The sequence below is a fragment of the Medicago sativa genome, chromosome 2 (assembly GCF_051527215.1).
Source record: "Medicago sativa cultivar Bolivia chromosome 2, Bolivia_mono, whole genome shotgun sequence".
In the NCBI taxonomy this organism is placed as follows: Eukaryota; Viridiplantae; Streptophyta; class Magnoliopsida; order Fabales; family Fabaceae; genus Medicago; species Medicago sativa.
Window position 1 is genome coordinate 27,931,191 of NC_140750.1, and position 25,406 is coordinate 27,956,596.

Genomic DNA, 25,406 nt, shown 5'->3' on the forward strand with positions numbered 1-25,406 from the left:
CTTTCCCTATTTAAGAGTATTATTATTCCAAAAAATTGTAGTTTTCTTTTAGATTAGTATTATTAATCTACCTTGACGAGATCCCTTCGATTGGGAGGTGACTTTAGTGCAACGAGGGAATACTAGAATTGACTATGCGTAGGTATCATATAGATAGGTGTGACGAGCCCAATGAACGGGAAAATTAATATAATGAGCCTGAATCAAGAAATCCAAGAACAGAAGGAACTTTAACTTTTAGAATAGAGAAAAAAGATGAGTGAGAGAGAGAGAGAGAAACTCAAGGGGGGGTGGGGTTCACCATGGACAAAGGGAGAGGAGAGAAGCCGATTCAGAGGAGGAAGGGGTTTTTTCAGGCCCTGGACAGAAATACTACTTCCTTCTTCTTCACTAACTTCCCAGAAGATTGCTTGGAATCAGACTTATGGAGGGCATTCAAGAAGTTTGGAAGAGTGAAGGAGATCTTTGTTCCGCGCAAACTGGACAGGTTGGGGAGGAGATTCGGATTTGTGAAGTTCTTGGAGGTCTCCAATGTCGAAGAGTTGGGATTCCGGTTGGAGGATGTGTGGATCGGTGATATGAGGCTGAAGGTCAACTTACCTCGCTTCGGGAGAGAGGACAACAACGCCCCGGTGGAGACAAGGCGGCCGGTGATCGGAGTTAGTAATGACAGCGTTCCGAGGGTGGTGACTTACAAAGAGGCCATTGCTAAATCAGGGTGCAGAAGCCAGCAATCGTTGGTGGGAGAGTGATGATGCTACCTTCGGAAGATCGATTGAAGGTGTTAGAGAATTGTTATGTGGCGGTCCTGGCGTTTCCTCGGGAGGCTACTCAAGTTTCCAATTGCTTAACTATGGGAGGCTTTAAGAAGGTGGTGGTAAGATCGATGGGAGAGAAGCTTATACTTCTGGAACATGAAAATCCAGCAGAAATTGAAGCAGCTGAGAAGAAGAGGGAACCGTGGGGGAGGGCTCTTTTCGCGGAGGTTAACAGGTGGTCTCCGACTCATGTGCCTAAATTTCGCAAGGTGTGGTTGCGAGTCTCTGGCCTCCCTTTACATGTTTGGGATGAGAAAAATTTCCAGCTGCTGGGTAATTTCTTCGGTACTTTTTTGGACTTTGACCAAGCAACGATTGGGTTTATTCGGTTAGATTATGCTCGGATTCAAGTGTGTACTTCAAGACTGGGGTTTATCTCTGAAAAGGTGTTGTTGGAAGTGATGGGAGCAATTTATTCCGTTTGGGTGGTGGAAGAAGCTGTTGTGGCGGAGCAGGTAGGCCAGGTGTGGGAAGTGGCCTCTTCAGCTTCTTCTCATGGTGGTGGGAGGGAGGAGTTGGCTCAGATGCTGTTTGAAGATGGTAGCGATGCTAGCCCTAGGGAGTACAACTCAGTACACCTAGGGGGTTTGTTAGGCCATAAGGGAGAAGTAAAAATTCATTGCTGAAGGGACAAATGAGTTGTGCATAAGGAAACTTTTTAGAGGGACAGCAAAATCCCCCTCTTTTATGTCAAGAAAATTCAAATGAGCCACTGGGGAGTAGACAGGTGGAGCATGGAGAGGAGGTTTTTGTGCAGAAGGGGATAGAGTGGGCTGATAGGGTGGGCCCCTCTTCTGCAGGTCAGTCACCTACCGTTCAGATGGAGGATTATGTGGCAGGAGAACAGCTGGTCCAGGAACACGTGAATGTTGACCTGATGGAGGAATTAGCGCGTGAAGTTTGTGTTGGCTGTGAGGAAATAGATGATGTTAAGGAAGTGGGACCGGTAGAGATTGTTGGTGATGGACCCATCCATAATCCGACTTTAGTTGGGCCTGTTGGGCCTTCAGTGGAGGCTGTGATTTCAAAGGCAGCTGGAGGAGATGCGATTATCAATAGGGGGTGCCAAAAGAAAATTCTCATGTTCGGTTTCTGGAGGACGATTCTGATTTATCGGACTTCAGTGACTCTCTTGAGGAGCTAAGGGAAGATCAGGTGAATAAGGCTTTGCATAAAGTGAAGTCGAGGCATAAGAAAAAAATGTCGGGTGGAGGAAAAACACTCCCTTTGAGTTCTTCAATCTTGTTAACATATTGAAGTTGGCCAAGAGGGGTAAAGGAAGAGGAAAGAAGACCTCAAAGAATAATGCTTCTTCTAATTGTCCATTAAGTAGCCAAGAGGAGGGGAAGGATGAATTGAAGGAGGCTGGAGTTGAGTTGTATACGGATGGGGATGGTAATGGTGCAACTCATCCACCATCGGGGTTGGGGCTTATTCTTGAGGTCCAAGGAACTCAAGTGCCCGAAACTCCAACTTCGGTGCATAGTAGAGATCCTTTGAAGAAGTTGGAGGCCAACTCGTTATTTGGTTTACAAAATGAGATTGGAGTTTCCTTTACTACACCAAAGGTTGTTAATACGAAGAGGTTGGAGGTGATGGAAGTTGTTGATGTCAAGAACAAGGGAATTAGGGAGAGAAGGTCGGTTGATCAATGATTGTTACAACCTTCAATATTCGAGGTCTAGGGGGTGCGATCATGCGGAACAAAGTTAAAGAGTTGATTAGGCATAACAAGGTGGAGTTCATGGCAATTCAAGAGACAAAAATGGAGGTTATTTCTCAACAATTTTGTTATAATCTTTGGGGAGGGGAGGATTGTGATTGGGCGTATCTTCCTTCCGTCGGTAATAGTGGAGGTATTTTATCGCTTTGGAGTAAATCAAATTGTGTGTTTAATTTCTCTTTTGTGGGGGAGGGGTATGTTGGAGTGTGTTTGGATTGGGGGTGTTAAAGCATAGATGTTACATCATAAATGTGTATTCGAAATGTGATCTTCCGGCAAAGAGGAGGCTTTGGGAGAGGCTTATTGAGTTGCGTAGTAGTATGGGGGATGGGGCGTGGTGTATTCTTGGGGATTTTAATGCGGTGGGGAGTAGTGATGAGCGGAGGGGTGTTAATGGGGAGGCTTCCTCTTCTCAACGGGAGGAAATTATTCTTTTTAACAATTTTGTTAGGGATGTGGAGTTGGAGGACTTGTATGTGTTGGGTAGAAGATTTTCGTGGTATCACCCTAATGGTAGTTCTATGAGTCGAATTGATAGGGTGCTCATTTCCGATGATTGGGTTAATGTTTGGGGCGAATCATCTCTTTGGGTGCTCCCTAGAGATGTTTCGGATCATTGCCCACTTATTTTGAAAGATGGAGTTTGGGATTGGGGGCCGAGGCCATTCCGGTTCAATAACTTTTGGTTGGAAAATAGTAATTTTAAAGGGGTAGTGGAGGAGGCTTGGAGAGGGTTGCCTAGCAATGGTTGGATGTGCCACGTGTTAAGGGAGAAGCTCAAAGGCTTGAAAGTCATTATTAAGGATTGGCATAAAGGAGAGTATGGGGATATGGATGCTATAATTGAGAAATTGGTGGAAGACATCCATTCGTTGGATGTCAAGGGCGAGGAGGATGGCTTGAGTGGGGAGGAGGTCCAATGTCGCAAAAATTTGTTTGGGGAGTTGTGGAAACTTTTGAAGGCTAAGGATTCTAATATGGTGCAAAGGGCTAGATCTCGATGGTTCAAAAATGGTGATGCTAACTCTAAGTATTTCCATAAGTGTGTTAAATTGAGAAGTAGCCGGAATGCTATTAAGGCCTTAAGGGTGGAAGATAAGTGGGTTCAATCTCCAATGGATGTGAGGAGGGCGGTTGTGGATTATTTCTCTAATCATGTGGCTTCCTTGGAGTGGGAGCGCCCGAAACTTGATGGTGTGCCGTTTGATAGGTTGGGAGTGGAGGATAATGTTGGTTTGGTAGCTCCTTTTTCTATTGAAGAGATTGAAGGGGTGGTGGAGGAGTGTGAGGGGGATAAGAGTCCGGGTCCGGATGGGTTCAATTTTGCTTTTGTAAAGAAATTTTGGTACTTGATCAAAGGTGAAGTTAGAATTATGTTTGATCAATTTCATGGGAATGAAACTCTTCCTAAGGCTATGTTGGCTTACTTTGTTGCTTTGATTCCTAAAGTTAGCTCGCCCATGGAGTTGAAAGATTTCCGGCCCATTTCTTTATTAGGTTGTCTCTATAAACTCTTGGCAAAGGTGCTAGCTAGGAGATTGGCTAAGGTGATGAACTCAATTATTTCGCAAAATCAATCGGCTTTCTTAAAGGGGAGGAATATGGGGGATGGTGTTGTGGTGTTGAATGAAATTGTGGATTTTGCTAAGAAATCAAATTTGGAAGGTCTCATTCTTAAGGTAGATTTCGAGAAGGCTTATGACTCGGTGGATTGGGGCTTTTTGGTGTATATGATGGAGAGGGTGGGCATGTGTCCGAAGTGGATTGCTTGGATGAAGGCTTGTGTGTGTAGTGGTAGTATGTCTATTTTGGTTAACGGTAGCCCAACGGAACAAATTAATATTCAAAGAGGTTTAAAACAAGGTGATCCCTTAGCACCTTTTCTCTTTCTTTTGGTGGCGGAGGGTTTTAGTGGTTTAATGAGGAATGCGGTGAGGTTGAATTTGTTTGAAGGTTTCAAGGTGAAGGATGATGGTAAGGTGTACTCGCACCTCCAATATGCCGATGATACTATTTGTGTGGGTCAAGCGACGGTGGAGAATTTGTGGACCTTGAAGGCGGTGCTTAGAGGTTTTGAAATGGTGTCCGGGTTGAAAGTTAATTTTTATAAGAGTTGCTTGATGGGTATTAATGTGGATCCGAGCTTTATGGTTATGGCTTGCAATTTTTTGAATTGTAGCCAAGGTCTTCTCCTTTTCAAGTACTTGGGGTTGCCGGTAGGAGGAAATCCGGGTAGAATCACTACTTTGGAGCCTTTGATTGATCAATTGTACAAGAAGTTGTCTTCTTGGGGTAATAAACACCTTAGTCTTGGAGGGAGGATTGTTCTTCTTAATTCCGTTTTGAATGCCATCCCTATTTTCTATCTTTCCTTTTTCAAAATGCCGGTTAGTGTGGTGAACAAGGTGGTTAGAATTCAAAGGGAATTTCTTTGGGGTGGTTTGGAGGGAGGGAGAAAGATTAGTTGGGTTAGTTGGAAGGTGGTGTGTCAACCAAAAGAGGTGGGTGGTATTGGTGTTAGGGATGTTTCGTTGGTGAATTTGAGTCTTCTTGCAAAGTGGAAATGGAGATTATTGCAAAGGGATACTTCGCTTTGGAAGGAGATTCTTGTGGAAAGATATGGTCCTAAGGTTGGCGAGTTTTTGGAGGATGGTGCGGATGTGTGGCCGGCCAACGCTTCTAGGTGGTGGAAGGATTTGGTGTCCTTGGCGAAAGGGAATGAGGTAGATTGGTTTTATGAGGAGGTGGTTAGGAAGGTGGGTAATGGAGCTACAACGAGTTTTTGGAAAGTGGCGTGGAGAGGAGGTGAACCTTTTATGATTAAATTCCATAGACTTTTTTCAATTGCTACGAACCAAGAAGCAACAATTCAAGATATGTGGAGCTCCAATGTAGGCGGAGGGAGGTGGAGGTTTAGTTGGAGGCGTCAACTTTTCGTTTGGGAAATTAATCTTCTTGAGGAGTTGTTGGGGGTGTTGGAGGGTTTTGTGTTGGGTGAGGTGGAGGATGTATGGCGATGGAAGTTGGAAAAAGATGACATCTATATGGTGAAATCTTTATATATCAAGTTGGAGGGGAGAGGGTTGGCGGAGGTTGTGCGTCCGGTGGGCGAGAGGAGAGTGTTTAGACAAATTTGGAAGACCGGGGCTCCATCCAAGGTGAGAGCGTTTGTTTGGAAGGCTCTTCTTGATCGTATTCCGACGCGTGTTAATTTGGGTATTCGGAATTGTTTACCTCCCGGAGTTGGTAGTCATTGTGTTCATTGTATGGATTTTGCCGAGTCTACCTCTCATCTTTTTCTTCATTGTGATTTGGCCCGGAATGTTTGGTTAAGTTTGATGACTTGGTTGGATTTGAATTTTATAATGCCTCCGAACCTTTTTATTCATTGGGAGTGTTGGAGTGGGGGTCCTTTTAATAAGAAAGTTCGGAATGGGATTCGGATGATTTGGGAGGCCGGAATTTGGGTGATTTGGAAGGCTAGAAATGACCGTATTTTTAATAACGTTATTGCTAGTTGGGAGGACCTAGTGGAGGAGGTTAAAGTATTGTCATGGAGATGGCTGCTAGGTCGTTCTAATTCTACGGTTTGTTTGTTTTATGAGTGGTGTTGGGCTCCTCGAGATTGCCTTTTGAGGTAAGTTTGCGGCTGCTTGGTGGTGGTGGCTTGTGTTTCGCTGTTGGGGGTCCTGTGGTACTGTTTTTGGCCTGCTGTCTTAGCAGAACAGCAGCTGTTTGAGCTGTTTCTGCTGGATGTGCAGCTGGGTGTTAGGGTCGGTTCTGTCTCTTTGGCTGATGCCAATTTGGTGCTTTTCTTGGGCTTGTTCTGTGGTGTTTTGGCTTTGCTATGGGGTTGAATTTTGATGTTGTTGTTAGATTTCAAAGTCATAGCGGGTGCCATGCCTTTGTGGCTGTTGGTGTTGGCTTCTCTCATTGGGTGCACCGGTTTGTTTTTTATGGGGGTGGTTTTTTAAGGGGTTTTTGTTCGAGCCAAGTCTTTGTGGCAACCGATTTCCCCTTTGTATTTTCTTTTTTTTTTCCACCCGAGCTTATTAGTGCACCTTGCACGGGCTTGAAGGTTAATAATATTTTGCCGTTTCAAAAAAAAAAAAAAGAGCCTGAATCAATGAGGATCTACTTGTTATATCATGGGGATGGGGATATAAAGAGGGGTAATTCCTTTGTGACTTAAGGTGATTACTTTGATTGTCGGCATATATCATGCAACCCTTTTGTACTTTTGCATGTCGCATAAGGGATATTAGGGAGATGGGAAAGGATATGAGGGATTGAGTGCGCCAAAAGAGTCATGTCCTTCTTAATTAAGTGTGGCCTTGTGAGGAATCGACTGTCATTTTTTGTTGTCCGGGTTCGAACCCAAAACCTTGCATGTATTATGCATTGTCTCTACCAACTGAGCTAAGCTCACGAGGACAGAAATCAAGTGTCTATGTGTTGGGGGAAAATATCAAGAGAATGTGTTCATGTGATATTGTAGCATTCATCATAGATTGTCTGAGAGGTCATACATCATTATCCTTGAACACTAATTAAAGAAACCAAAGGAAGAAATTTTAAATTGAAAAAGACACTTTTTGAACTTTTGATGTATTAACTTCCTTAACCAGTACCCCCAGCCAATGGTTAGCATGACCCTTATAAAATTTATGAGGGCCTAACCTTTTTGATGTGGAAGTTGATGATTGGTCTATGCTACTGAGACTTGTACCAAAATTCAAGTGCATACACCAAGCACACTCATGACACGGGGAATTGAATTTTCTAGTGTTGTTGACCATAGTGTCCCACATGATATGCCAAATTTGTTGTCGAACTTGAAAGTTGCCCGAGTTATTTGCTAATAGCTCTCAACTATGCTTATCTTAATCCTTCAAACAACTATGCCGTGGAAGAAACTCTATTCAATCATGAGTTTCTTAACTCCTTAAGAGTGTTAAGTACAAAGTCAATTTATTTTTTTATGAACTGCTAAACTAAGAAATGGATACGTAAAACATAAAACGTAAAGATGAATGATAAATTTATGAAAATAACTTGATTTTGATTAATAATGTATAAAATAAAATGCACGAGAGTGATTTCTATAGACGAAAATGCACGAGTGATTTTTATAGACAAAACTATTCCTACTAGTCAATGCATCATAAACTCCAATCTCTTTCGGTTATTTTTGCGAGTAGTGTGTGTTTCTTGCCATTGTTGGGTATAAGTGGAGCCACACGTTAGGTCGGTTTCCTCTAATTTCACATTTTTTTTTCGTTTACCTTAACCATGTGCACAATCTGTCCTTCAAACATGCCTACATGAAGATAGATACTTCGATTATAGGTGTTATAAACATGAACACGAGTATAATGATGAGTTGTAAGTTTCATATGTCTTTGACTTCTTCCGACACTACAACAAATTGTGTGAACCTAGTGGACTTGAGAAAAATCTTCTTATCTCTTATTCAAATATATTGTATTCAACTATTCATTCAACTTAAAAAGAATTTGGATTATCCTACTTTTGATTGCTTTTAGTTCCGACTAAGTTAATGTATTTAGTATAAAATTTGAACCAAACATATCAACTTTCTTTGATCAAATTTTGTTTATATCTGAGGCTGGCCCAGCCTTAAATAAAAAAAAATATATGTTATACATAAATCTGATCCTATCTAACCACCCCTAATTTATATAATCAGTCAATTTGAAAAGCTATTTCATTGAAAGAATCACAACAATCATTTTTTTCGCAAAACCATTCATTTTACCCTTTTCCACAACAAAAGAGTGACAAATCCAAAGAACACCGTTAGATAAATTTCACCTCTTTCACTTAATTTTTTTAATTTCTTTCATGTTCAGAAGTTCTTCTAGTTCTGATTTTTTTTAATGAAGTTTAACTATACAAGAAAATTATGTTTTATTTTACTATGAGTCTATTTTAAAAAGAGAGCCAAGCCTCCTATTTCACAGTAACGGCCTGATATGAGGTTAGATTGACACGATGTCGATAACATTTTTCATAAAAACAAGATTTGCATGGCGCGTGTAGGATATGCGCGTGGGAGAGACATAAACAGGGAGGGGCGGCTGTGAGCTAAGCTAAGCTGAGTGATGAAAACTAAGACCCAAAGTTTGGGGAACTGTGTCCATGGCCCACTCACAATATTAGAGCATCCACAATGGAGACATCCATTTTTGGGTTCTTAAATGGGTCCCACCTGTATACATCACTTATTTATAATTTTTTAATAATAGTACCTAATAAGAACTCAATCTCTCCAACCCAGAATCTCACAAAAATTTCTTAAATGGGACCCACTAATCAACTATCAATAACTTTATATCATTACATTTCAATTTTTTAATATTAAAAGAGTGAGGGACCCGCTTAAAAGTGGGGGTCTTAAGTAAGACCCCGGGTCTTATAAGACCCCGGGTCTTATAAGACCCTGGAAAAGATTCTCCCCAATGGGGGTACCTAATAGGTACCGGGTCTTAAATGGTTAAGACCCTCCCATTGGAGATGGTCTTACTCACTCTAAACCAAAAACAATACTCCCTCCGTCCCAATTTATCTGACTCCTTGGCTCATTTCACACAGATTAAGAAAAATGTATAAATAAAGGGGAAAGTGGAATATATTGTATTGGGAATGATAAAAGTAGTATTATTTGGTGTTATATTGTATTGGGAATGATGAAAGTTGTATTGAAAATTGAAATGACTCAGTTATTTTGGGACACTTTTTTTTAGAAAATGGGTCAGATATTCCGGGACGGAGGGAGTAGTAATAAAAACAAAAAAAAAAAACAAATAGTTTATGACTTGTGAATGAATATTGATGGTAGAGTAGAGTTTGGTGCTGGTTGTTACTCTCTGTATTTATTGTACTTCTAATCCAACACCTGTTACCAAAAAAACAAAAAGTGATAAAAAAAAAAGATGATTCTAGAGTGTGAAAAAAATAGTAGCTTCATTGAGAATACAACATGGTTTATATAAGTGGGTTGGTTTGGGTTTCAATAGAGGAAACATGCCCAATTTCAACCCAACAACAAGTACAACACTTCTAACTAGTTTACTTGTCTTTCTTCTTCATACTTGCCAGATCCCAAAGGTACTCTCTCTCTCTCTCTCTCTCTCTCTCTCTCTCTTATCCTCTTTACCTTTTTTCCTTTTTTGTTTTTTTTATTATGCTCTTTATATTTTATATTTAATTTTTAATTGTTTTTGTTTTTTTTCTTCTTTTTTAGCATGATTTAAGGTTAAATTTTGGTGTTTTTCATTTGCATGTGGAGTTTGAGGTTGTTAGTTGAGATTTGGAAAGGTTGTTTTTTGTCTGTTTTGTTTTTTTGAGGTAATACTGTTTCTGTTAACCAATTCTAGTATGAATGAACTAGTTCTTTTGTTGTTTTTTTCCTTCTTTCTTTTCTATCCTAGCATATTTGATTATTTGGCATGTATGTTATTTTTATAATGTTTTTATTTTTATTTTTTTATTAATTTATTTAGTTTCGTTAAGATCAATGAGAAGTGAAAGGATAATCATAACTAATCCATATTTTGGGGGCTTGATGTCATTAATAAACTTAAAGTTTCAATTTTTTAGTACTTGGTTTTTCAAAGATCTAAGCAGAATATTGAACTCAAGTTTCAAGGCAGAGTTTTGAGTTTGATGATCCATTTTATATGGTTGGTGCCTTAGTTTGTATTCAATCCATATGAAGATGTCAGCTGACTAGTTCTTTGTGATCCCTTTGTAAGATTTTGAGAATTGTTGGATACTTATTTTAATGTGACATTTCATAATTTAGCAAATAATTTGATGAAAAATCACTATAAGTACAACAATGTATGTGAAATTGGAATGAATTAGTGTGAATATTATGGAGTTAAGGACAAAATCACTATATGTATGTTCTAATCGAGTTGTTCTCCATGGCCTAATTTATGTTTTCTAAGAAATTGTAGTGAAGAAAGTAAAATATTATCTTTTGATATGAGAGCAGCTAAGCTAATTCTCATTCTTGTTATGATTTTCATCTTTAAAAAGTTTTATTGTTTGGTTTTTGTCGATTGATTTTACATCGAATATGTTGCTTGCTGACTCTTCAATCACTACTTCTCAAGTATTCAGGCGGGTCGAGCCGTGTTAATAGCTTCATTTTCGATCCTTGTTAGTAAACTGAAAAAAACTGATTAAGGATACCTTTACTCTTTCAGTATAAATATGTTCATAATTTGGTGTTTTATGGCATCTATTGACTCATATGATCAAATCACCTAAATGCGAAAAAGCTTTTGTTATATTACCTCCCTTCACATCCTTTAGAAACACATATTTTGTGTTGTAGTTTCTTTAGTCTTGTAAATATGTCCTGTCGTGTTCCTCCTATGCTTTTACATTACTTTCTTCTATGTTTGTGATATTCTTGGCTTCAAATCTATCTTATACAGAATCATTCTCTCAGGTCAAGATCTAAATTTTAAGTAATGGCTGTGTTGTTGAAGGTTACATGAAGCCTTTTCTCTCTTTGAATCATCCTGATACCGAGTTCAATTGCTCACAAGTTGATCATAATCACTCAATGGTATGTAAAACTTCTGTATTTGGATTTTTTTGCTTCAACTTTTAGTAACGAAGCAGTTATTGTCGTCCGTTTTCAGGCTCAGACTCATGCTCATTATCCTTATAGTGATCCAATTTTCGCTGGTTCATTAGTTGCTTACGCACCGCATGCTGTTGTAAGTGTTTTGTCTAGTAATATATATCTCTTCATGAATGCGCTATTAGCACTTTTTGCTGCTTGATTTTGTCGTAATGAAATGTTCGTTGAGTTTCTTATTGAATTTCTTTTGTATAATAGTATCTTAATATGTCAATGTTTTTTAATGTTTTAGAATCAAGCTCAAATGTTGCCTCAAATGATGGGATTAGCATCCACTAGAGTTGCATTACCACTTGATCTTGCACAAGATGGGCCCATTTATGTCAATGCAAAACAATACCATGGTATACTGAGAAGGCGACAATCACGAGCTAAGCTTGAGGCACAGAACAAACTCATCAAAAATCGTAAAGTATGTTCCATGCTTTGAACTTTACTTTTTTCATTCAGGACCTTATAGCATATAAACTAGTAGCAAAGTTTTTCATGCGTGGAGCAGAAAAATGTTCCTACACTCTTACCTTTTGAGATTGTAACGAGAAATTTCTGATTTTATATAACCATCCAAGGGTGAACAAGGTTCCTCCCGTGATGACAAGTGGTAGAATTAAAATAAGCTCGTGTTACACAAAATGTCATGTTATTACATGGTGAAATTGTTATTTGAAAGGGAATGTGTTGCCTGTTTTATTGAATAGTTTACTCATCGTTTAATTTGATGCAGCCATATCTTCACGAATCTCGCCACAAACATGCTTTGAATAGAGTTAGAGGATCTGGTGGCCGATTTCTAAGCACCAAACAGCTTTCAGAGTCTAATGCAGAATTTGTCACTGGTTCACATTCTGGCCCTGACAACAATTATCAAAAGGAAGATCCTTCAGAGATGGAAAGTCATCATTCCTCAAAAACCAGAGATAACATATCTTCCATCACAAGTTGTTCCGATCGGACATGTTTTTCCAGCAACAGTTTCAGTTTTAGGCAGCCAGAGCACATGTTTCTTGGAAACTCTCCAAACATGGGGGGAGGAGCACCACAATGCAGTGGAGGACTCGCATTTGGCGGAACAAAGCAACGCGCTTCTGTTGTCCGGTGATAGTTTCATCGGACAGGCAAATCATCCTTGGCTTAATCACTTCGGTTTCGGTGTTTTCATGGTAATTTGGTCACTTTATTTTCTGCTTTTATGTGTTCTTGTGAATTACTCTTTTTGAGAGAAACTTCAAAGTGTGTGCATTAGCACTTAGAACCTTTTTATTACTTTCACATGTATTTTAAAATTGGTATTGCTTACACTTGTCTTTTGGACTGGATTGGAATAGTTTCTGCATGAAACTTTTTTGGTTTGTGATCAATATATAATTTGCTTTGGTTTGAGCTTGGTTTAAAGTATTTGAAATCCACCACTGGATAAAAGAAAGTTGTAGACATGTGTAGTAGTAGGTGATGCTGCCAAGACACGCTATAAGTATTGGATACATGTATACAGTACGGTATTTGATACGATACGTTTCTGATACGTCGATATGTACATAGAAACTCTTCTCTTCATGTCACGGAACAAAGCCAATTCCAATAATACATTGCATCAATTTATGTAGTTTTTATGCTGATGTACAAAAATGGTGGAAAAGAAATTCAAAAAGCATAATGCTAAATAAATAAGACGATTGTTAATGTCTTTTAAATAATACTTGTTTTTTTTTTTTTTTTGCTTTTAATCTTACATAAATCTATCCACATGGAATGCCATACGATGGAATCAATGCAGTGTATGCAATCATTTTTTTGAAGGCAGTGTATGCAATCATATCTGCATACAAATTCATAAAAGAAATTAATATAAATAATAATCAAAATTAGCACATGTTACATAGCAATATTTTTTTTTTTTTTTACAATGTTACATAGCAATATGAATCGCTAAGAACTAAGATATGAAGAAACATTGGTAGTTACAAGCACAAACTTGCTTCAAGGTGTAATATAAAGGTGAAAACATAGTTAAGAATGATTTGGTTTAACCACGTGCTCGTAAAATTTTGTACAACCTCTCGTCCCATTTATAAGTAATTATTTTTTAACCACATTTATAAGTAACTATTCCCTTTTCAAAATATTTAAATAACTGATATATTTGAGTTATATTATAGTTCATCTACATCAATTATTCAATAAATCAATGAATCTAAAAAAAAAATATTTGTTTATGAAATTTTATTAGATTGAATGGTGAGTTTTGCCAAAACAGACCCGTGGACACTTCTAAAATTATCCATGAACAACTTACTATGTTAGTTTAAAATATTACAACTTTTAAGGTATAAATACCAGATGAACACAATATGTTTTTAGAAAATATATTTAAAAGATAATCATTTAAAAATTAATAGAATATCATTTAAAAATTGGGCAAGCCCTCCACCTTCTCCCATGATGAACACAATTGGGCATGCCCAACTGGCTATTGATTAGAAAATGAGAATATCATTTAAAAGATATAAAACCAAATTAATAGAAGTATATACATACTCATCATTATGTATTAAAAGAGCAGGAAGAACCAATTTTTTAAATATAAATATTCATTTAACTCACATAAGCCCATCAATCACAAGAGTCTACTGAATGCACAAATAATTAAGGTAGATAATTAATTATTCACGTAAACAACATAATTCCAATTAGGAGAAAAATTAAGATATTTTTTGTTAATCATGCAATCAAGGATATATCTATCCAGTAAAATAAAAATCCATATATTCAGCAATCTTACAAATGAAATGAAGTTTGTGTATTAGAGGCATATGGAGGTGAGAGTCTACAGAGTATCAAGCCTATTTTTATATCTAATCTCTTGAAAATATTTTATTCTTTTTAGATTTAAAGATTAGTCTTGCCAAATCAAGAGGTGTGAGTCGTATTATTAAAAGGGAGATTGTGATTGTTACTAAAATCATAGTTTATAGATAAAATGGAAAAATATCAGGGGTTATACATGCATTTTGGGAGGACCATTAAAGATATCCTTTATAGAAGGTGAGTAGAGTGTGTAAACATTATTGCCAAGATGGGAGCTAGAAGTTCGATGCCTCTTATTAGGATTCAAGAGTCTTGTTCTGATTTATCTTCAACTGTTAGCAATGCTCTAGGTGTCTCTTTCCTTAGGGGGTAATATTTTTCTTTTTCTTTTTCTCTCATATGACAAAAATATATTATAGAATATAAATAATTTTCTTAAGAAATGAAGTTTGTGTATGCGTGAATGTATGTATGTGATGCAAAGATATGTTAAAATAATAATTAATACAAAAAAAAAATTAAAAGAATATAATCTTGCAAAAACATTTAAAACAATTAAAAACAAATATAATAGATTGTTTTGAATACCATTAAATCTAGATTGTGTTGGGGTGGCAAAGTCGTTTTCTCTCTTTTGGGGGCCAGTTGGTTTTGCTCAAGTCGGTCCTGACCTCTTTGCCTGTCTATGCTCTTTCCTTTTCCAAAGCTTCGTCAGGTATAATCTTGCTTGGAGCTATGTTTGTTCTCGAAAGGAGTATGGGGGTTTGGGGGTGAGGCAGTTGAGGGAATTTAATCTTGCTTTGTTAGGAAAGTAGTGTTGGAGGATGTTGGTGGATTGAGATGGGTTATGGTATAAGGTTTTGGTGGCGAGATATGATGAGGAGGCTGGGAGGTTGGAGGTAAGGGGCTGGAGTGTTTCTATTTGGTGGAGGGAGATGGTGAAGATTAGGGACGGTATTTGAGTTGATTGGGGGGGGGGGGGGGGGGTGGGGGGGTGGTTCGCTGATAGGGTGGTGAGGAGGGTGGGAGATGGGTCGAATACCTTATTTTGGCATGATAGATGGTTAGGTGATGTTTCGTTGTGTAGGTGTTTTGAACGTTTATTTGGCTTAGCATTGAATAAGCTGAGTACGGTGGCTGATATGTTCACTCTTGGTTGGGAAGTAGGGGGGATGCGTGGAGATGGAGGAGACAGTTGTGGGCATGGGAGGAGGAGATGTTAGGCGAGTGTCGCCATTTACTTAACACTTTTGTTGTGCAAATTGATGTTTCTGACAGGTGGCAGTGGCTCCCTGATACTGTGGGGGGCTATACAGTGCGCGACGCATATCAGATTCTAACTTATCAGGCTGCCCCTTTAATTGATGTAACAGGAGAGCTCGTTTGGCACAAGCAGGTTTCCTTGAAGGTCTCTATTCTTGCTTGGAGATTGTTTCGAGATAGGCTGCCAACTAAAATTTATCTCTTAAGACGTGGCATTCTTCAACCCGCGGCCATTAGGTGCGTGGTGGGGTGTGGGTTTGATGAATCGACAACTTACTTGTTTCTCCATTGTGAAATTTTTGGTTCGATATGGCAGCACATAAGGAATTGGATAGGCATTTCAGGAGTCGATCCGCTTAATCTTCATGATCATTTCTTTCGGTTTACTAACTCTATTGGAATGTCTCAAAAGCGACGTTCTTTTATGCAGCTTCTTTGGCTCTTGTGTGTGTGGATAGTTTGGAATGAACGAAACAACAGAATATTCAAACTACCATGATAGAACTTATGGAAAAGGTGTTCTATGGAAAAGGTTAAATATAACTCATTTTGGTGGCTGAAAGCTAACAATGCCAACTTTGTTTATGGCACTCATAGATGGTGGTCGGACCCGTTACTTTGTTTGGGTATCGACTGACCTTTGCTTTTGTAATTATCCAGTGACTGTTTGTTTTTTGGGGTGGCCTCTTTAGTACACCTTGTGCTTTGGAGGAACCATCGTCGTTGTTAATATATATATATATATATATATATATATATATATATTCCATTTTTTATTCTTAAAAAAAAAATATCTAAATTTATAATAACATAAGATCTATATTTTGTCCAAGGACAATTAGGATGAGATAAAACTAGAACAAAATTATCTTTATATATTTATGTGAATTTTGGTGGGTTAGTCCATACAAATCTTCGTTCTGAGTTTAAATGGGATCTTCGCAAGTAGATGGTTTGGTTGGACCATTCAAATTAGTCGGTTTTTAAGCTGGATACCAAATTATAAAAAAAAAAAGTATTTATGTGAATTTACATGTTTGCATCCAAAAATTTACCCCCTTTTGTTCTCTGACCAAAAAATTTATTCCCTTTTCATTAATAAATGGGTTTAGAAAAATTAAAACCCACTTGTATAACCATTTTGAGACAATTTTTAGAAAATCTCTCTCTCTCTCTCTCTCTCTCTCTCTCTCTCTCTCTCTCTCTCTCTCTCTCTCTCTCTCTCATAGGCATGACAATGGGGCGGGGTGGGGACGAGTTTTGTCTTCCCCATCCCCATCCCCTACTCCTATATACTTACCCGCTACCCTACCCATACCCAAAGGGGATGAGAAATTAAATCTCATCCCCGTCCCCAATGGATTCGGGTATTCCCGCCCCATCCCCGTCCCTGCAGTGAATCATTTTTTAATAAAAAAAAGTTTTTTTTTTTAAACTTCAATGGTAATGTTGTAATGCAATATTCAACAATTTGCGTTCATTTTAACATTTCCTTACCGAATAATTCGGTTGCTCCTTTAACTATCAATGAAAGTTCTTATATCATGACAATTATTAAACCAAATAACATGGTATATCATTATCAACCCCCTCAACGAAAACAAAAAAATTACCTTTCTACATTTGGGTAGGGTTTGGGTATGGGTTCGGGGTGGGTACATATATCCCTGTTACCCGTCCGGTACCCGTATTTTAAACTCGGGGAAAACCCAAACTCATACCCTAACCCAGTCAAATCGGGGAAAACCCGTCAAATTGGGGTTGGTTTGGGCGGGTACCCATGGGCACGAGTTTTGTTGCCATGCCCCTCTCATTTAATTTAATTGCAACAAAAAAATCTTATATCTCCTTTTCCCCTTTACCCTGCTTTTTTACCCAAAATCCCTCGCACCATTCGACTTCCTTCAACCAGCTCCACCCTACACTAACCCAACTTTCTTTTATCTTCGTCGTCTTCCCGCAACCAACGTCAACAAATGTCCTCATCTTAAACTTGCCTTGCTCATTTGACTGTTTTCTTGCATCATACTGTCAAAGACATTTTCTTCATATCCGTTGAGATAAGAACACCTCTCCGTATAAAATCCTATGGAGCTATCTTCAAAATATAAAGTTTTTGCTCCTTTTTATTTATAATTTCATTTCAATTTTATTCTTTCCAATTTCTCCATGAATATTGGTGTTGATTAGTAAAGAACATGCACTAATTTGAAAATGATACTGTCGAAAAAATAATCATTAAAACGTCAAAGAGGCTTTGTACCAAAAATAAATGCCAAAAAGGCTTATGAACGAGTTTTTTCTTTCTTTTTTTCTTTGCACATGTACTAAAATGATTGGCTGAAAGCATGAGAAAGAAAATGAGTTATGGGTATCAAAATGACTTTAAAGGCATCAAGTAAAACACAATTAAAGAGAGATCAAATGGTTTTTGGTGTCCAATAGAAAAGGTGTTTCATGCTAAAACACCTTCATAAAAGTGAATGAGTGTCTTGTAGCAATACCATATGAAAATTGTTGTTCACACACATAAGAAGGCTGAAACACACATATAAAATGCTGAAATACCCTTCGATAGTTAACTGCCGCCGATTTTACTATTCCTCGGCAGTTAACTGCCGCCGATTTTTTGAATTCCTCGGTAGTTAAGTGCCGAGGCGCTGTTTTATTAGATGAAACAGCCACCTGCTCCCCCTACTCACTATTTCATCATCACCTTTCTTTCCTCTTCCATCTAAACACCCAAATCCAATATATGTTTCACTAAATCTTGCTCCAAAATCATTGAAGCATCAAGCATAGGAGGTATCAACACACTTTTGACGTAAGAAAACAAGTATTAAGCATTTTAATCGGTTTATTTGTAGCTGTTTTTGGGGTTTTTGATGTCAGTTTACGTTAAACACTATCATGGGGGCATCGGCAGTTAACTACCGAAGTATTTCGGCAGTCAACTGCAGAGGAAAACTGGCAGTTTTACGTAGCTACTGCCTCTTTTTCCAAAAAAAATTGGATGTTTTTTTTGTTTTTTTTTGTTTTAATTCATTATATGTTGACTCCGGTGTCCTCCCACTTCATGCCAATGAAGTTGACACGACTAGGTTTTTTTCGACGACGTTAAATGGAAAGATAGGGATAACTTGCTTAATTGGGTACGTCATCAAACAAATAAGGCGGGATTTACAATTGTTATACAAAGATCATGTTTGATCAATCCAATGGTGCGACTAGTGTGTGAAAGGAGTGGAGCTCACAAAGTGCCGAAAAAAACCGAAGCATAAGTCAACGGGCTCTAGAAAATGTGGGTGCATGTTCATGGTTAGTGGATATCTTAGTAAACAAAGGAATGGAGATTGAACATTCTTAATGCAGTTCACAACCATGCGATGGAGTCGGCTTTAGAAGGACACATGCTTGCCGGTAGATTAAAGGAGGATGATGTAACACCCGTGTTAATTTTTTAATTGATTTAGCGAGGTTTTAAATATATTTATAAATATATGCTTATATGATTTATGAGTTAAGTGATTTACATGATTGATGTGTGTGAATTATATGATTCATGAAGTTGAGTGATTTATATGATTTATAAATGAATTATGAGGAGTATATGATTTTGTGAAGTTGTTACGTTGGGTGACTTATTTTGTTATTAAATAAAATAAGATATGAAAAAAAAAATTACTAACAAGTGGGGCTGTGTTGTGAGGTGAGTAAGTTTAGTGGTGAGAAGAGTAATACAAGTATTATAAATAGAGGATTAGGTTGAGAGAATAAGTTTTACAACGTACGTGAACCGCTTTTGGGAGAAAAGGGAGAAAAGTCAGAAAAAGAGAAGAACAAAAAGGGGCTGTCGATTTCTGCAATAACCAGGTAAGGGTGAGACTAACTTTCAATATTATTAAGGGTATGATTCTGAGAATTGAATTTAACATGATTAGGTTGAGTTTTGGTGAGAATTGGGATTAGGGTTAAATGACCGATTTGATGATTAAACCATGAAAAGATGTTAGATTGATGCAAAATTAGTTTACAGACCTTAGATATTGTCTAGGGTGTTAATTAGATGCCATATGGATGAAAGAATCATGAAGATAGGTGAAAAGTTGTGATTTTTAGGTTTCTGGCCGTACTGACATTCATCGCTCGCAACTGCGAGCAGAAACACTCGCAACGGCGAGCTGCACCCCATTGCTCGCAACTGCGAGCAACGTTACTCGCAACTGCGAGTAAGACCTTTGAGCTCGCCATTGCGAGCCAATTACTCGCCACTGCGAGTTAGGCTGTTAGTTGCCCGAAATTGTTCCGATGCGATCCTTTCGCACGTGTAGTCATGAGTTGATCTTAGAAGTAAGAAAGAGGGTTGTTTAGGATACTTTCAGGAGTTCCAGAAGTCTGTTTAGGTGACTGAGATTAGTAGTGATGATGTATAAGAATTATTTAAGATGCTTTATGATGATAAGTTGTTATGATTCATTCCCTTTAATGTTGGTATGTTATTTAAACGCTATTATATGTTGTATCTTGCTGCTGTTTATTGCCGTTGACTGTTAAATGTCTTGAAGTTGCATGAGTCGGTCTAAGCTGTCATGATTTAAGAAGTTGTCCATTTTAATGGAATTGTATAAGATGTTCACGTTGTTGTCCAAGTTGTAGGAAGATTGTGTTGTTGCATAGTCGGCGATGGGGGCTTAATGCCTGACAGGTTCTTTATGACCTTAGCGATGGGGGCTTAATGCCCGACAGGTCCAAATATGACCTTAGCGATGGGGGCTTAATGCCCGACAGGTCCAAATATGACCTTAGTGAAGGGGGCTTAATGCCCTGGTGGTACCACATGCATAATGAGGTTGTCTAAGTTGTTGTTGAAGTTGTCTAAGTTGTTGTTGAAGTTGTAGTTGCATTGTAGAGTCGTCATAACTTATATTTAATGATGATTTAATGATGATGTCTGACGATGATGCCTTGATGATGATGTTTGTTTATGATTTGATGGTGATATTTTGATGATGATGTATGTTTATGATTGATGAAGATAATAATATGATACTAAATGATTATTAACGCTGATGTTTATGATGTCTTAAGTTGTAAAATATATGATGATACTTGATTATGATTTAATGATGATTTTTGCTTATGAATTAGAGATGATAATTGTTTACGAACTAATGATGATATTTGATAATGATACTTAAATATGATTCGATATAATGCTAAATGATAAATGTTTTATATGTAAATGATGATTTATGTTGTTAAATGCATTTTGATGAATTATATGTTTAATTTATTGACTGTGAAATCTCACCCCTTCTGCGTATTGCCTCGACCGTGGGTAATGTGCAGGTAATAAGGATTAGAAGTGTTCGTGAGAGGACTCCTCACTTGTGTCTAGGTGCTCTGATATGTAACGGGATGGGGCTTGCTTTCTTATCTATTCCTTACGTGTCTTTATGAACTTTTTACGAATAAGTATTGAATCAAATTATGAGATTTTCTGATAAGGCCTGCGTGCCAAGACTTTAGTATGCTGAACTATTTTCCGCTGCATGATTTTAGATTTTGATGTTGAATTTGAGAGATAATTATTATTATCCATTTTATGTTTTAAAAGAAGTATGTTACATTCCGTTTGTGATTTAAATACTCTGATTTATGATGAAATTTTTATGTTGGGAAAACGGGGTGTTACAGATGACAAGAAGATTGTACATGACTTGACCAAGAGCAAGGTGCTTCCAAGAAATATTTTGATAAATTTGAAGAGCACAAGACAACATTGCATGACAAATATCAAGCAAGTATACAATGAACGTCAACAAATATGGAAGTCAAAAAGAGGTGACAAGACGGCGTTGCAGTTTCTAATCTCAAAGTTGGAGGAGCACAACTATGTTTATTTCTCAAGAACACAAGTGAAAGTACTACTATTGAAGATATCTTTTGGGCTCATCCAACATCTGTTAAGTTGTTTAACAATTCTCCAACGGTTTTGGTTATGGACTCCACCTACAAAACAAACATGTACAAGATGCCAATGTTTGAGATAGTTGGGGTCACCTCAACCGATTTGACATATTCGGTCGACCTTGGATTTATGACACATGAGAAAGAGGAAAACTTTGTGTGGGTTATACAAATGATGCATAAACTTCTTACGTCAAAGATGAATATGCATAGGGTGGTTTTGACTGACAGAGATATGTCTTTGATGAATGCGGTTGCAAATGATCTCCCTGAAAGTTATGCAATGAATTGTTACTTTCATGTGCAAAAAAAATGTTAAACAAATGTGCATCTTAGACTGTAGATATCCTTTGGGAAAAAGAATGGGAAAGAGGTGAAACATGGTGATGTAGTGAAGAAGATAATGAGCGCATGGAAAATTATTGTTGAATCACCCACTCAAGAGTTATATGCAAATGCATTAGTGGAGTTCCAATATGTTTGTAGTGATTTCCCAATTTTCCTAACCTATGCCATGGCCACCTTGGATGAAGTGAAGGAGAAAATAGTGAGGGCATGGACAGACCATGTGTTGCATCTTGCTTGCAGAACCACCAACAGGGTAGAATCGGCTCATGCTTTAGTAAAGAAATATTTGGACAATAGTGTGGGTGATTTGGGTACTTGTTGGGAAGTTGGTGATTCAATTAACTGCGATACAAACATCATTTGGTGATAGTGTTACCGTATTGGAACATAGATTCAAAGATGTCACTTTGTACTCTGGGTTAGGGGTTATGTGTCTAGATATTCTTTGGACAACATTGCTTTGGAAGAGGAACGTTGTAGGGGAACATTGTGTATAGACAAGGAAATTTGTGGTTGTGTTCAAAGGACATCATCACACGAGCTACCATGTGCATGCTTTATTGCTACTAAAATCTGTGAAGACAAGCCTATTTTATTGGATGAGATACACCATCATTGGCATAGGTTATGTATGGGCCAAGAAAGTAATGAAGATGGTTTTTCTGTCAAGGATGAGTGGAATGGTATTCAAGAATGTCTTAAGAAAGTCCCTTACTAAATGAAGCTTGAAATGAAAGAGGTTTTGCGGCAATTGGCATTTCCTGACACCACCATGTTGTCTCCACCACCACGAAAAGTATCAACCAAGGGAGCCAAGAAAAAAGTGGATATTGCGAGGTCTAGAGCAAAAGTGACATCGACTAGTTGAATCCCTTCTTTGTGGGAGGTTGTTGATTCCCAAAATCTGGATAGTCAACCGTCACCGTCACCAACAACTTCATCATTTTCTAAAAAAAAAACGGTGATCATATTGGTAAAACATCACGTTCCCCACTTCCACCACCTACTCGGTTTCCAAAGACTATTCCGGTTCCAACGTCTATTCCGGTTTTGAGCCCTATTGATTATATGCCAAAGTTCATGGTTCCATTTATTGAAAAAGTGGTGGATGTTATAGGCCATGGACATTGTGGATTTCGGGTTATAGCCGAGTTCATGGGATTGACCGAAGAAAGTCATATCATGATTCATAGACATCTTATTCAAGAGTTGAAAGATCATAGAGATGATTATGTGGGAGTATATGCGGGTGAGGATCGTTATAACTACATTTTAAATGGCTTATATCCTTCCGCAAATATTAGCGGTATTGCACATGTTGATAAGTGGTTGACGTTTCCGGATATGGGACACATTGTTGCTAATTATTACAATAGGTGTGTGGTCTTGTTGATAAATCACGAAATTGGAAATCCGGAATCTTATTTCCCACTAACAGGGTCACCATCGGCTAAGAAAAAACTCCCATCATGTGCCTTGGGTTAATTCCGAATCATTTCGTGCTTATTATTTTGAAGGATGGTTGTCCACTACCTCCATCATCTACGGAGTGGCACAATCACAATAAAGAAGAGACGATGACTTGGGAAGATGAGTATTTGGATCAACATGATTTGTTCCGAAATATCATGATTATTGAAAAGGGAGAGAAACCGCCGCAACCAAAAAAGGAGTCAAATAAAGCGGAACCTATTTTGTGCGACACTCCCGAAAAAGCAAAGCAACAATTTGAAGTTATTGCGGAAGATGAAGAAGATTTTATTTCACTTGATCTTCCCCAATCACTTGGTCATTAATGAGTGATTTTTTGTCGGTGTTATTCTATTTTTTTGGTAGAAATTACACCGGCGGATATTTTGGGGTCGAAATTGTAACGCCAATTTTTTGTGGCAAATATATAACTAACATTATGTAATTTATATAAATATATGATAATATGACTTTTATGTGGTGAAACTAGTGCTTACTTATTTCTTCCTTATTAATGTTTACGCATTTTATATACATTTTATTGATTATTACGTTTCGTTTAATTTCATCCTAATGTATAATTTTTTTCATAAAGCTTTTGTGAAGTGAAACATGTCTGAGGTTGCAAAAATTGACATCAGTTAACTACCGCCGGTTCCATCTGCAATTGCGTAGAATGTTAGTAGAAATTTAATTTAACGATAAGTAATGTGTTGTTTAATTATGGACACTCTTTAACGTTTTGATGAATTTCAAACATTTGTGTAATTTTAACGAAATGTCAGTTTGATTTAATTATGGACAACTGTAAAAGATAATGTATTTTTCTTGTTTATGACTGAGTATAAATTTTGTACGACTAATGTTGCCTTTGGAAATGCTCTGGTTGAATTACAGGTAAAAACTGACCGAAAATGGCTTGGTTCAATTATGTAGAACTCACTGTCTACATAATTGCTTTCCTCGGCAGTTAACTGCCGATGGAACCGGCAGTAGTTAACTGCCGATGAATTTTGGTAGTTAAGTGTCGATGAATAGTAAAATCGGCGGCAGTTAACTGCCGAGGGCCATTTTTGTCTTTTATAGGTGTGTTTCAGACTTATCAAATGTGTGAACTGCAATTTTCATACCATATATATATATATATATATATATATATATCATTACACTTTTACCTAAGGTTATTAATTTACTCCCCTTGTTCCCTCCCTTTCATTTAAAGTTTCATTTTTATACTGTTTTGAATTTGAATTAAAATCACTTTAATAAATTTAGATGTATGGAGTAAGTATCATGATAATCAATAATAAAAACAATATCAAGCAACAAGAACAACAAATCTAAATGTAAATCTAATCTAGCAATCAAGTGTAAAGTAAATATACAATCATAGCAAGAACAATAAGATAAAGAGAGTAGAGAGCAAAACACCAAGATTTGTTTACTAGTTTGGTCAAAAAAATTATCTACATATGGCGAAGAGAGCATCTCCCCAATCCGTTATCAATGTGTTCTTTACAAAGATGCACAAGGGTTACAAGAAATTAACTTTCAAAAATAAATCATAATTTCTACCATTTTCACGAATTTTTTCCTGAGACCAAGAGACTCAAAGATTTCTCTACCAAAGGTGTTTTCTAAGGATATCCTTTCTCTTTTTTTTTTTTGACAAAAAAGGATATCCTCTTTTGGTCTCTCAACATCAAAGTTGCACACAAATCTTACAGCTCCGTCTCCGGTGGGAGACCCGAATAGGTCTCCTACTGTAGGAGACATGGTTTTTTTTTTTTTTAGCAAAATGAGTATGAACTATTGGATAAAGTTTAATTAAATTTTTGATCAGAATGCTTACTATACACCTCCAACACGCAATTACTTTCTTTTATTCTAAATCACTCTTCTATTTTCTCTCTCCCCCCATCTTCCTTCTTTCTTTTCTGCAACAACACATACAACTTTAATGGAGCAAAATCAATCAAATAACCCTTCAATCTATGATTTTAAAGCAAATTTGTAATGAACATATCTTATTCACTTCTCGGTCTCTTCATTCTCTTCTCTCTAGCTACCCTCCTTGTTAAAGACTGTGCTAGAAAAATCACCACTAGTTTCAACTTTCAATTCACTTCCAAAAAAAAAATCTCTATTAATTTTTCCAAGGTTTTTAATGTCATTTTTTTATTTATTCTGCAAGTTAAAATGAAGAATATTCATGTTATGATTATCACAAGTTGCGAATGTTTCATCTTTTGAGAAACTCAGATTCCGATTCCTCTTTTCTTCTTCTTCAAATTGTTGTCCTAATTGAAACATCACCACTGTTCAC

General features: G+C 37.4%; 2 protein-coding genes and 2 pseudogenes across 4 annotated transcripts; all 4 read left to right on the plus strand.

The window, feature by feature from the left end:
- Positions 1-302: 302 nt before the first annotated feature.
- LOC146945967 (serine/arginine-rich SC35-like splicing factor SCL30A) lies at positions 303-752 on the plus strand. Its single transcript, XM_085748130.1, has one exon. It carries the CDS (start codon positions 303-305, stop codon positions 750-752), a length of 450 nt encoding a protein of 149 aa, XP_085604256.1.
- An 8,832-nt stretch (positions 753-9,584) lies between these two features.
- On the plus strand, positions 9,585-12,604 carry LOC146945968 (nuclear transcription factor Y subunit A-3-like). 3 transcript variants are annotated; one of them, XM_085744225.1, is made up of 5 exons: positions 9,585-9,672; positions 11,013-11,146; positions 11,223-11,300; positions 11,457-11,636; positions 11,949-12,604. In XM_085744225.1, exons 2-5 carry the CDS (start codon positions 11,072-11,074, stop codon positions 12,321-12,323), a joined length of 708 nt encoding a protein of 235 aa, XP_085600351.1. In that variant the 5' UTR covers positions 9,585-9,672; positions 11,013-11,071; the 3' UTR covers positions 12,324-12,604. The 3 variants fall into 3 exon arrangements, with proteins under 3 accessions (XP_085600351.1, XP_085600350.1, XP_085600352.1); XM_085744224.1 differs by having other exon boundaries at positions 11,027-11,146; XM_085744226.1 differs by having other exon boundaries at positions 11,067-11,146.
- Positions 12,605-15,171: 2,567 nt separating this feature from the next.
- On the plus strand, positions 15,172-16,134 carry LOC146945969 (uncharacterized; annotated as a pseudogene).
- Positions 16,135-18,202: 2,068 nt separating this feature from the next.
- On the plus strand, positions 18,203-23,413 carry LOC146945970 (uncharacterized; annotated as a pseudogene).
- The last annotated feature ends 1,993 nt before the right edge of the window (positions 23,414-25,406 follow it).

Bases quoted from the DNA above. Each gene is read 5' to 3' on its own strand.
- LOC146945967 (XM_085748130.1), top strand. From the start codon at position 303: ATGGACAAAGGGAGAGGAGAGAAGCCGATTCAGAGGAGGAAGGGGTTT.
- LOC146945968 (XM_085744225.1), top strand. From the start codon at position 11,072: ATGAAGCCTTTTCTCTCTTTGAATCATCCTGATACCGAGTTCAATTGC. The intron at 11,147-11,222 runs GTATGTAAAACT...GTCCGTTTTCAG, and splicing joins TTGATCATAATCACTCAATG to GCTCAGACTCATGCTCATTA. The intron at 11,637-11,948 runs GTATGTTCCATG...AATTTGATGCAG, and splicing joins AACTCATCAAAAATCGTAAA to CCATATCTTCACGAATCTCG.